Source organism: Callorhinchus milii, unplaced genomic scaffold (assembly GCF_018977255.1).
Source record: "Callorhinchus milii isolate IMCB2004 unplaced genomic scaffold, IMCB_Cmil_1.0 Scaffold7, whole genome shotgun sequence".
NCBI lineage: Eukaryota > Metazoa > Chordata > Chondrichthyes > Chimaeriformes > Callorhinchidae > Callorhinchus > Callorhinchus milii.
In genome coordinates this window covers 13,524,360-13,537,067 of record NW_024704748.1, presented here as the reverse complement: position 1 = coordinate 13,537,067, position 12,708 = coordinate 13,524,360, and the positions used below count along the sequence as shown (strand labels likewise).

Below are 12,708 nucleotides of genomic sequence, written 5' to 3'. Positions count from 1 at the left end.
ACTAATGAGGAACAGATTGGGAGCCAGTTCCTTGCTCCCACATTTTCAGTTTGACAAATGATGAACAAATAACAGCCCCTTTTGTCTTCAAAGGAAGCTACTGTTTCAGAAGCCTTAATTAAAATGATTTTGACCTATCTTCAGTCATTGTGGGCAGCTAGAGAAAGCTGGCTGTACAGCCGGGCAACGTCTGGTACCATTGCCAAAATATTGGCTGAAGTGCAGGGAAGTCAAGAAAAGTGCCTCCGGTATTACATTTTTTAAATGCTGCTGCTGTAAAAAATATAATCCTGTGTGAAAATAATTAAATTTGAAGTATCTGCAAAGTACTGTGGAAATCAAAGTAGCATTTATGTTTGAATTCAACAGCCACCCCACTGCAGGGTTAGGCCTAATCTCCATTTGTTTCCTCGCTCTTGCTAGAAGTTTGGTGCTACACTGAGCAAATATATCCGCTGCGTAGCTGAACCATATGGATTGAAAATAGAAATCCAATGACTGTGCTGAATAATACAAATTCAGCCGAGGAGGAATATAATTGGTTTTAGTGCCCCAGGATAGGGTGTGGAGTATTCCAGCCCCTAAAGGTGATGGAATCACAGTTGTTGCTTTTTCCCCCTCTCTTTTCCCCCCTTCCCCAAGATCCCTGGATCTTCTCTGTCTGGATGCACGTTTGATGAGATACTTCAGGGTGCCCACTACCTACCAACAATAGACATTTGCACCCCACTTTGAGATGGCAAAACTATGGCATTTTGGTGACCTAATGTGTTAGAGAACCAACGTGACATTTGAGTGTTGTGTGGTGTGGTTCCACTGTATCTCCCATGCTACAATGTCTCCGATCTTAATCATAGTTTGATGGGAGGGAACAGATCAAAGGACATTGTGATGGAAGGGCTATGAGAAAGTGCCTGATGTAACAATTTGTCGAGGGGAAGTGGGCGGGTTGTCGGAGAAATGCAATTTGTGCAAGAAAACTATTCCTTATATTCAGACTTCACACTATTTAGTTTTGGGAGGACTGTACTATATTAAATGTTGTTTGTGGAGATGTTGTTTAGTTTCATTGTGATGTCCATCTATTCGTTTGAAATGACTAACTTTCTGCTAGTAAGTAGCTGCATATTTTGTGAGGCCATTCATAATTTGTTCAATACACATTGTAGTGTCATTACAGAACAATCTTCAGAGAGGTTTTTCAACTATGGAAGAACTATACCAAACTCTCCAATACATCTGCCATACATCTGTTGAATTAATGGAGTGCAGTAAAATATTGTAAACCACAACAGATGATTGTAGATGCTTTAGTTTAATGCAATATTGTTGAAAATTACATGCCCTTCCAAACTGAAAAATCTTGGAGCATCTGCATTAAATTCGGGCACTTGGCTATCTGTCATCAGCATGTTTCACTAACAAGAATTAAAGCTATTTAAACTACTATAATTTCATAAAGTGGCTGCATGTTAAAAGAAAATAGCTGACTTTTCTAAGATGAATATGAGAAATCTGTGAAATCATCACCTTCTAAATGAGTGTCCATTCCAACTGCTGTGAGCCAAAGGAGTAACCTTTCTGAGAATAGTAGCAAATGTTGTGGAAAAAGTTTCTCAATCTTTTCTGTTAATTAGAGGAAGCTGCTGACAATGGGGGTCAATTTATTAGCACATTTGATATTTATCACATTGAATGTGCTGCAGATTGAGACGGATACACACCCCTACCTCCAACGCCATTGTCAATGGTGACATCCCTGAAATCGGGTCCCAACATTAATCTCACAGATAGAATTAGTCATTCAATTCATGACTGTTCATGGGACATTGCTGTGTACAAATTGACTGCCACGTTCCTCTACAAAATATACAAATGATGCTACATCAAATGAAAGCAGTACTTTTTTTCATATAAAAATCTAGCTTGAAGAGAGGAAATGGGACCTTTAATTTCATATGACTTACAGTGGAAAAAGCTCTTGAATATAATGTGGAATGGAATCAATGTTTTTTTCCTCATTGTGTCTTTTTGTTTATCCAGGGTCAACCAGGAGCTAGAGGCTTTCCAGGATTTCCGGTGTGTTGACTGTTTGAGAGACTGCCTGCCATATTTTTTCTTCAAAAGTTCTATTTGCTAGCCATTCCATCACAGTTGCCTATGAATATTCTACTTTATTTACACAACAAATTGTATTCGTGTAAGGCTATGATAGTTTCTGAACCAAAGTATATATGCCGCAAAAGATCTATTATGTATGCATATCTTTTGATCATTTGTGTTGCTATGAATTCCGAAACAAGTTAATTGTGCCCCAAACTACCTAAATTTTAGGTCTTAGCGAGCCATCTATCTGTTCATGTTCTACATGTTCATTAGCAAAGAATTACCCTTGGCAGAAAGCTTCTCATTTTCATAACTTCAATTAATTAACAAAGTAGTTTTCAACATTGAGGACATCAATTCTAATATGTTGCACCTCAACAAGAACAAATATTTTTCTTTTGTAAAATTATAATGTGCTTTGTTGAAAAGGAACAGATTATTTTTTTGAGAACTTGTTTTATTCAGACATAAGACATATTGTTCTAACCTATATGGTAGAATATTAAACCTACTGTCCTGAAAACTTTTATAAAAGTAGAAATAATTTCTGATGGCTTGTTTTTGATATGTCTAGTAATCTTTGCTGGAATTGCTGTGACGTTGGACTACCTCCTGAATGAAAATATGCAGATGTGTGCCCTGCCATTCTGTCGTATTAAAGTAATTTGTGATAGGCATTTACAGTACAGAAGGAGTCTTATTTGGCCAGTTGTGCTTGTGCTAGTGCTGTATCATTCCTAAGTGTTTTAAGTGTTGAGATTTGGGTTGTAACAAAAGGTGTGGAATTTATAGCAAGGGATAGAGTAGCTACTTGATAGCAACATATTCAGAAGTAAATACACTAGTATTGAGTGTGGAATTCACTCCTTACGTGAGGAAATGACTCTCAAGGTCACATGTGTTGCGTTTAGTTTCTGCAAATGATATGCTTCAATTAATTTATTGTTCTGAAATGCTTTTGAAGCATATTTTGGTTTACGTTGGCACCTTTTTTTATAAGCTTAAAATAATAGTTATTTATTAACACTGATGTCTTCAAGAAGAATTTGCATCCAGCAGTGAAAATACAATGAAGAAACTCAATTAGTTTTGTTGATCAGCACCACTTATTACTGCTTCATTTTGCAATAATTGCTGTGATTTTTAACTCCAACCAGATTGGATCTAAAGTTATACTTTTAAGTGAGAACTTTTACAGTTTAGTGCAGTGAAGTAAACAATGTGATGTGGTGGTCATTCCCATTGCTAATTACGAATGTATTTCCTGGTAATGTTTATGGGCAGTGACAACATCACAGTCATTGATCTGTCAATATGAATGTAAGAACACATCAATAAAATGGTGCATGCTGGCACTCTTAACACCAATAGCCCCTATTAACACAGTAACTGACCCAAAACGATAAAACAACCCATTAAACCAAATGGTATATAGTTCATAAAATAAGCCCGCTGGAATGATTTCAAGATGGGAATCCATTCTCAGCAATCAAATGATGTTTATAAGGTAGTTCAGTTTTACTCTTAGAATTTGACATAAGTTAAACTCCTTGATTGTGTTACTGTCTCAAATCATTCCCAGGCTTCTCTCCTTCAATATTTATTGGGTGCCAAGATATAAAATTAGACATCAGCATTCATGGGAAAAAATATATTTTCTAAATTTTCTTTTGAACTACAAACCAGATTCCCTTTCTTTTTTGTATTTCACACTATTTTAAAGTAGGATTTTAATTATTTATGAATATTCAGTTAAGATGAATGTCATTTTAAAGTCCTTGTCTTTATTTCTGAAATCATGAAATTCTACATTGTGACTCATTGACTGTGATTCCTTGAAACTCCATTGTTATCTAACATTTGAGTAGATCATTTCTGTGACGGAATCTTGACTTTCATTTGTAATGCTTCCATGATAGTGTATGGCTTACTGCATAGGGCATGTACGGTCTGTTAATCTTAACCGCTTGGCCTGAAAATATCAATGAAACATGAAACTAGCTTTGTGGATGGTTTGTATTGATGCTTCAGCTGCAGTGCAGGATGTGTGTATAACATATACACATAATACAAGTGACTAAAGAAAGTATAGTTGTAAATAGTAGTTCTGAAATATTGGGGAGAAATTCCACCTGGATTTAGATTTACTCTTATTTATGCAGCATTTTAGAGCGTCCAGAATTTGGCAAATGGTTCACTTCAGTTTTAACCCTCAAGTCATTTTTCTTAAAGTTTTTATAAGAACACTGGCTTTAATATGAAGGCTCTATTTAAGAATTTGCTGAATTCGGGATACTTTGAAATGCTACGTAAATAGAGTAAATCTAGATTTATGTGGAATTTCTCCCCAGGGTTTGCAAAATATCTTTGGCTTTTGTTGGTACAGCAAAGGTTTAACTATGAATGGGATATTGTCTTCTTTGAGTTCTGTGGTCCTGTGTAAACCTTTGTGCATATATTGGGAAATAAATATACCTGCATATATGAGAGAAATGTTTGTATTAATAAACATTGTAAATATCACAGATCCATAAATACAAAAATGGAGCAATATTTCCAATATGTTGCATTTTCTCACAATTAAAGAGAAATATTCAGTAAAGTATCAAGTAGAAGCTTTTAAGTGTAAATTGTGTGTGTGGCTTGGTGCTAAGTTGAAACCCTCAATTGATAATACTGTTCAAAACTGGTCTATTACCATATAAAAATATACACTGTAATAGACAAGGTATAAATCTTGGTTCCTTCAAGCTTTACCAAGCTGCTTCCTTTATTGGTGAATATGTTGAAACATTATAAAACAGTTTGCTTTTACACATCTCACTACCAGCTGATGGGAGCCATCCTTTAAAACTGCCATTTAACAAATGAGTGGTGACTAATCTGGTGAAATTTCTTGGGTGTTTTTGCTTCCATGTTTCTGTTGCTAACCATTTCGTTGCTAAAACTAATAGTTATGTTCATTGCTGTGTTGATTCTTATTTGCAGAAAACCCTGCACATCATTTCCTACTAATGTTTTTTTTATTTTAAAACATTTGATATTCTGAACCCATTTGTTTACCTGTATGTACTTATTCTTTCTTAATTTGTTTTGAAGGGCCCGATAGGGTTGGATGGCAAAAATGTAAGTATTTTGACTCTTTCTTAATTGTTGTAGATATTACGCGTGACATTAGGCTTACTTTCTCAATTCCATTTAACATTACCTCACAAGCCGTTCTCTTCACAAGCCCGCTCCCAACCCCACTCCTGTGCTAAATCCTCCCAATTGTCACATATTACAGTGATCATGTTAAGTCAAGGCAAAATTACATTAAATATTTATTCAACTCACGAACCAAAAAAATTCATTCAGTATGTGGCTGGTGTATATGCTTGCTTAAAAAATACTGCATGTTTCATATTCTAAGACTTGCATTTAATATAGCACTGTATAATGTTGTAACATCTCAAATGGAACCCAAGATGTATCAAGATATATATATATGTTTACTTTAGTCTTTTCCGTTTCAATTTCTATAAGCTTTTCACAGGAAAATCATTTTTAAATAAATTGTCATTCAACACTGACTGAACATTTTATTCCTGTAATTTCAGGGCAAGATGGGTCCAAAAGGTGAAATGGTAAGATCTGAAAGTCAAATGTGCCATTCTGTTTCACCCTTTTATTGGTCAGTCAAGAGTCTGACATGCACAGAAACCGATCAACGTGCTTAAGAGTATCTCCAGAATGAGTACTGGCGCTGCTGAAAAACCTATTTGCATGGATATTTCTGTACAGACTAGTACCGTTTGGAACCTTGGAAGATCTCAAATAGAAATATTATTCAGTTTCAAAATAAATCAAGGAAACTAGACAACATTAAAATGATTTACAAATAATGTGTGACAGGCTCAGGATACTACAAGAATTAAGAGTAAAAATTAATTTGTGAAGTTATGCAGTTTATTGATGGAAACATAAGTAACAAATGAGCATTCTGTAATTCCTTGGCTTTCAAAGCAAGCATATTTTAAATTCTTCAGATGTTGAGGTGATGTAGCTGAAATGAAATGTTACACTTTTTTTCAAGTAAACTTTTACATATGCTGTAAACAGAGCTGTTTTGTTAAAAATAGCAATTTTCCCAGCATTTCCTCTTTTGCAATCAATGATTACTTATCTGTACAAACATTCTTTGTAAATTGTAAGGGGAGAAACTTTTTTGTAGGGAGTAGTATTTTTCTGTTTGCTATAATCACTAACNTTTTTTTAATCTATATAGGGTTCACCAGGTTCAAGAGGTGAAAAGGTGAGAACACTTTACCATTATACTGTATGCACGTAATTAGTTCAGACTATACATAAAAAACAATCATTCCAATGTTTTCTATTTATTTGCAAAGGGTGAAACTGGTCAAAAGGGAGAAAAGGTAAGATGCAAATTTGTTGACTTTCAAGAATAGAATTCAGAAGGCATTATATTACTAGTGTTCTGCGAGCTATGAACAAAGTTTTTTTGAGGAACCAAGTAATTTCTAGTTAATGGCTTAAGAAGCAAAAAAAATTGGTTTAAGAGTATAGAAAAGCATGGTAATAAATAATATAAAGAGAAATGTCTTTAGGTATAGTGGTATGTTTATTTCCCCTCATTTCCATGTGCTAAGAGTTTCATAATGCTGGGTTGAGATAGCATGTAAGAAGACATTTAGTGTAGATTTTCCTCCCCAATACTCTAAATTGAATATGGCAATGGCAAACTTCTCTTTCCAATTTGTAAAATTACTGAAGAGGAAGTTTATGTATCCAAAATTTCTATTCTTTAGCTGAATTCTACCAGCCGTTTGAAAGCATAAAATAAAGAGGAAAACTGAGACACACCAGAAAGTCCCATCTATATCTGTCCCTTTTCCATTTTAGGTTTTATATAGTGGTTTAGGGAGTGGACTTCTTTATGAAGTTTTAAGATTTTAACTTACTTGTTGCTTGTTTTGATCAGCTTTAAAGGATTGAATGTGAGGCACCTGATATGAAAACATACTTCAAAATTCCGGGATTATCAGAATAAATCTTATAACTAGCACATTAAGGATTCGAACTACTTGGATTTGCCGGAATTCTATTTGTATAAATTGATATAAAATGAATAATAATATTTATATAAAGTAATCTTTACAAACCAAAGTGACTACTTGTTACATACAATATTGTACAAATGGCATGCAGAGCAATGGCTTATTTTGAGGAGTGAATAACTGTATAAGATTGTACAAAGATAATCTCAGGATACAGTGTATAGTTTGGGACACGACATGTCAACTGACTGCAAGGATTGTGGAAGGCGAACTAGATGGACCTTGATCTTCTTTTGCCGAGCAAATTCTTATCTTCGTTTGTTGTTATATTTGCTTCTGCTTCCGAGAAAAGTAAGTCAAACCATTAGTGAGTACACAACAGCAACATGTTTTTCCTTTCATTGCTTTTTTTAGGGTCATCGTGGAGAATCTGGATTGCATTTTGTAAGTAGCTGCAACTGCTGCAACATACTCTGCAATGGGATCCTTTCAATCATATTGATCTTTAGTCACTATTTTCTTGAACTTGATCATGATCAATGATCTTGTAGGTATAGAACGCTTCTGTTTTGACATAACCAAGAATTCTCTTGGTCTTGGTGTATAATCATTTAAGTAACTTGTCAGACAATTCTCATTGAAATTAGTTTGGGGTGGGTTTGTAAATGGAAAGGTCTGTGTCCGGAAAACAGATTTAAAAAATGAGATTTGTCATTTAATCAGGTTTTTATTTTTTCTGGGCACTTCTGAATTCTCTGTCAATGCTTTTTGTGGGATCTAACATACATTTTGCTCGCAAACATTCTGTGCTTATAATAAAAATCCCATTATAAGTTTGTGGTTTACACTGGGGTCAGCATTTTGTGCATATTGGGGATTAAAAATAACCAGTTTTCTAAATACTTCCTAATTCAAGTTGGGTATAAATAGCAAACGATTGACAAAAAAAAGACTGTATACAAAGAACAGAATTCCATAATGTACTGCTGGCTCCGGTAGAAACTTGGCAGCAGATGTACTGGGATTTCATGTGTGGAGCGTTAAACCGATTGTTGGAGGACACTTTGTGCCTAGATGAGGGTTTGGTACTTAAATGTTATACTTGGATCAGGCATTGTATACAATTGGAAGGAGCGGTTTCATTCATTAGAATTCTGTGCTTGGATCAATACACATTTACCTGGAGGTGATTGTTGTAGTTAAAAACAGCTGTTACCTTCAGAGCATTGAGACTTGATTCAAAACACAGGCACAAAATGGCTTCCTCCTGTGCTGAAATGTCTTGGAAAATACTTCTTGATGCTCAGCTGCTAGCTAACTGGATCCTGTATTCCAGGTAGCTAGCGATCTTTTTAAATACCATGCTTTCTGCTCTAACATGGGCAATCAAGTGTCGGCTTACACTGGCTGTGAGAGTTGGTTTCCATTCCTGATGTACTTCAGTTCATTGTAAAAAAAATTATATATCATGACATAGTATACTAATGCTTGAAAAGACAGTATCCCTTTTTTGGCCTAACCAAGGCAGCATTTCACTATGACTCATTGTTTGTGTTTGTGCAGGGTCTGCATGGTCAAAAGGGTGAGAAGGTGAGCATGTTTTCCTTTTTCCAGTATTTGTAAGATTGCACTATCTTTAGAGATCTCTGCATCTTACTTTTTAATACTGTATTCAACTTTGCAAAGTTATAAAATATTTTAAACTGGAATTAAAATAGTGATTGACTTACACTAGCCTTCACTACAGAACTCCTGATATGCCATGCTGACTAACGCAGTGTGCACTGCACAAACCATTATTACTAAACTGTGCTCCCTGCTTTGATCGTGTGCTTTACCTAAGACTTCGAGAACCTGCCCTGTACTATATTGTACTATATTCATAAATATGCTTTTTAACCATGCCAAATATAGCAAATTTACCTTTAGCTAATATATCAATTGCTTTGTGCTATAAGGGGGTAGAATTCTTTGTAAATCGCAGCTCAAAATAATGTAGAATGTGTAAATGATGGATTATTTATTACGAATATCCTAGAAATTGTTTCAACAGAATTTACCCTTTGAAAAGGAAAGTTATTTAACAATATAGTTTGAATCTGCTGGATAAAAACTTTCACACAATTGAGGATTTCTGACATGTTGAAATATGTTAAAATATGAAGTACACCTAATGGAGATATAAAACTTCTTGCAGTCTCATATATTGCACAGTGTTCATGACATTGTTGCCATAGTTCCTTGTTATTAATGAATAAGGTAGGAATTCCCCCAAGTCTTGATTTTGACAGTGAATGCACCAATGTTGATTTGGATAGTGAATACACAAACATCTGATTTTGACAGTGAATGAATTGATATCTGATTTTTACAGTGAATGTGCCAGTTCTGATCTTGACAATGAATGTGCTATCAATATTGTTTAAAAATGAATACTACACCATCCATGGGGAGTAATGTACAACCCTTCTGCATCGTATTAATTGTAGAAATTTTAAGGGACAGAAACTAAGTTGTCCAAAAAGACACCAAAGGATTACATACCATAAAGTGGCTGGATGTATACGTTTTAAATACTGCTCAGTTGGGGCCAGACAGTGTTACTGTCTTTTTATTGTAACACATCTATTTTTAGGTTACTTTTTGTATTGTGATATTAATGTAGGGTTTTCTTTGGGGATTAACATACAATGAATATTTTCTCTTTTTTCTCTTTTATAAGTGTTGAAGAGTGATTTTTAATATTTCAGTGTTAACAGTCCAAATGTTTTTGGCATTCTGTTCATGCATACAAAGTTCACAAACATATTGGTCTGTTTTTTAAACTTCAGTGCCTTGCTAGTTTTATTTGTGTTTAAGTATTTCATTCAACTTCCCTTCTTTTAGGGCTCGCGTGGAGATTCTGGACTTTCAGTAAGTGATATGTCTACCGTATAATAAATATTCTTCAATAAAGATCTATAGGATAAAAACAGCAGTATTTATGCATATCGGGGGTGAATGAATAAATACTGTGTGCACTCTTGTGTTTTGATGCAATGAAACTTATTTAAGTTTATAATGAAATGTTGTTTGGTTATTCAGAAATTGAGGACATAATGGGTTTGAAATATAACCTGGAATGGGTAGATGAAGGGGATTTTTTTTTTAATTTGTATTTGAAGTCTCATTTGGTGATCCAGTGGCAGAGCATATGGTTTATTTGTGAGTTGTCATGCAAAGGTGGGAAATGGTTTCATCTGTGATTTCTTTTCTCCCCTCCCCAAACATAAGTTTCTAATCTTGTATAACATAACCTTTGATTGATTCAGCCACCACTTCCCTCCCCACATCTCCGAACAGATGAACAAGATCAAAACATTGCACCATTTTACAATATTTGACAGTAAGCAGGATCCCGGTTGTTAGTCAATTGGCAGATCGCTTTCTGGGGTAATAATTCCTTTTTTTAAAAAAAAGGTGGTCACTTAATCCACAACTGTTTTGGGGAAACTGCTGCGCGCAATTGGCAGCTGCGTTTCACCCCCAAAATATATAGAATATTCACTTTACAGTATACTTTACAGTGAAACGCTTTGAGGCGTCTAGAAGACATGATAAGGTGCTATATCAAATGCAAGGATTATTATTATACTTTCAGTTTGACTTGGGGATAACAACTCGAGTACAATTTTTTAAAAAACATAATTGGAAACCGAATGAGGGAATCCTGCTTCTTTAAACTTGCAATACAATTTGTGTTGCATTCTGAAACTGTTCTCTGGTTCCTGCTCCTTGGATAGTCTGTGCAGCTGACTCAGTCCATATGTATTGGGTAGCATCAACGCATCATGAAAAAAATTGAGTCCATAATAAACTCCACGGATCCTGTGAGGGGAAGGCTTGTCGCTGGAGGATTTAATTAAGTGGTGTTGAAGATCTGATAACAGCTGTGAGGTTGTCCTCATGCCACTGAGTCTCCTGTCGAGGGTCAAACCAGTGCGTAAGATAATTACAGCGGAATAGAAGGCTGATAGGGGCCATGACTTTGCTAGCTACACATCAACTACATTTGCTTTGTAAAATCAGAGTGACAGGAACTGAATAAGACTGAATTTCATGTCTAAGTCGGAGTGTCAGTCAGGTCAGCCTTCTGCCCCACTATATCGTTAACACCAAAGTGGCAGGAAGTATTATTGCGAGACCTGCATTTTTTAATTAACCTATAGCTTATTACTTCAGAACCAGCCCTTCAGTTTTACATCATCTCATTTTCATTTAATTGCTACTTGACTGAAAGTTAATTTGAGTCCGGCAGAGTGTGTAATATGATGCTTCTAGCCTGATAGTAGGACTAACTTTGTAAACTAAATGGTTCTATAACTACTTAGTTGAACTTAAGCTACAGGGTTAGCAAACAAAGGTGCAGATTCTTAATTATTGCAACATGTCACTGTTGTCATCACCTTTATTTTAAAAAAAATCGCAGAGGCTCAGCCTCCATTGCTTCCATTCTCCTACTGATCTCAGTCAGGTGCAGTGCCCGAAATAGGAATGAGTCTATACGTTTCATTCCTGACCCTGTGGGGTTTGGCATGCACAGTCAGAATATGGGAGAGGAGAAGAGAGCACAAAGTAAACGAGTGAATCCCATAAATTTGCGAATAAAAAATATGAGCCACACTTAAGCTGTCTCTCCTTTTCTGACCTATTTTCTTCCAGTGAAGAATTCAGGCAACTTTGCTGTTGATGTTTGTGGTTTGAACAGCAGAAATAACAAACAATATGACTTGCGCTCCAATTTAGATATGAGATTCTTGTCATTCTAAGTTAACACAGCAAGTGCAGTTGGCACAAAGCTGCCAGTGTCAATACAAAATAATGTCTCATATCAGCCTTATATATTGCTGCAATTGCCTTGCACAATAAAAATGTGACTATCAACAAAGTCAACTTTCATAGAATTGCAATGTCCATTTCTGCCCCATCTAGATTGTAATTCAGAACATTTCATAAAAGCAACTGTTTTAATTACTCTAGCTGCCTTACATATCATATGTATTTGAGTGTGTGTATGTGTTTTCTTGCAAGTTTCAGTTGGTAGTAGAACTTATTCTAAGTGTTGTTTCTGCTACTTTCCATGTCACAGAAATAGGTTGTTTGTGAAATGAATACTAATTTTTGATGATATTCCACCAAACAAATTATATGTGTAGTTGTTTGGTGAAGAAATGGTTGAAGGTTTTACCGTTAAAACAAAAAATAACAAATGCCAAGCCATTTTGTATCGATACAAGTATAAATTATATATAAGAAAAAATGAGGGAACTCATTTATTATTTGTAGAGGGAACAAATGTGATAAACTTGTACCCTACCTGTCCCTGTTCTGGGGTCTGAATTTACAAACAAAATTGCCGAAGGTTTGGGAGAATTCAAGGCTACATGGCCTTCAAAATCTAATTTTAAAGTCAAATTTGTTGTAAAAATAAAATCGCAACTTTGCAGGGATGAAGGTAAGTGGAGTATTTTTAAAACAAACAACAGATTACTTTAAGGATACTGTG

General features: G+C 35.2%; 1 protein-coding gene across 7 annotated transcripts in view; it reads left to right on the top strand.

Moving 5' to 3' along the window:
* Window positions 1-12,708, top strand: part of col13a1 (collagen, type XIII, alpha 1) — a 115,549-nt gene that overhangs the window by 55,001 nt on the left and 47,840 nt on the right. For 6 of the 7 annotated variants that reach the window (XM_042336766.1, XM_042336764.1, XM_042336765.1 and 3 more), the window contains exons 9-16: window positions 2,044-2,079; window positions 5,206-5,232; window positions 5,706-5,732; window positions 6,374-6,400; window positions 6,495-6,521; window positions 7,578-7,607; window positions 8,727-8,753; window positions 10,050-10,076. In XM_042336766.1, coding sequence (XP_042192700.1) covers window positions 2,044-2,079; window positions 5,206-5,232; window positions 5,706-5,732; window positions 6,374-6,400; window positions 6,495-6,521; window positions 7,578-7,607; window positions 8,727-8,753; window positions 10,050-10,076 — 228 coding nt within the window. The remainder of the gene's footprint in view (window positions 1-2,043; window positions 2,080-5,205; window positions 5,233-5,705; window positions 5,733-6,373; window positions 6,401-6,494; window positions 6,522-7,577; window positions 7,608-8,726; window positions 8,754-10,049; window positions 10,077-12,708) is intronic. The other variant, XM_042336763.1, reaches the window with a different exon arrangement.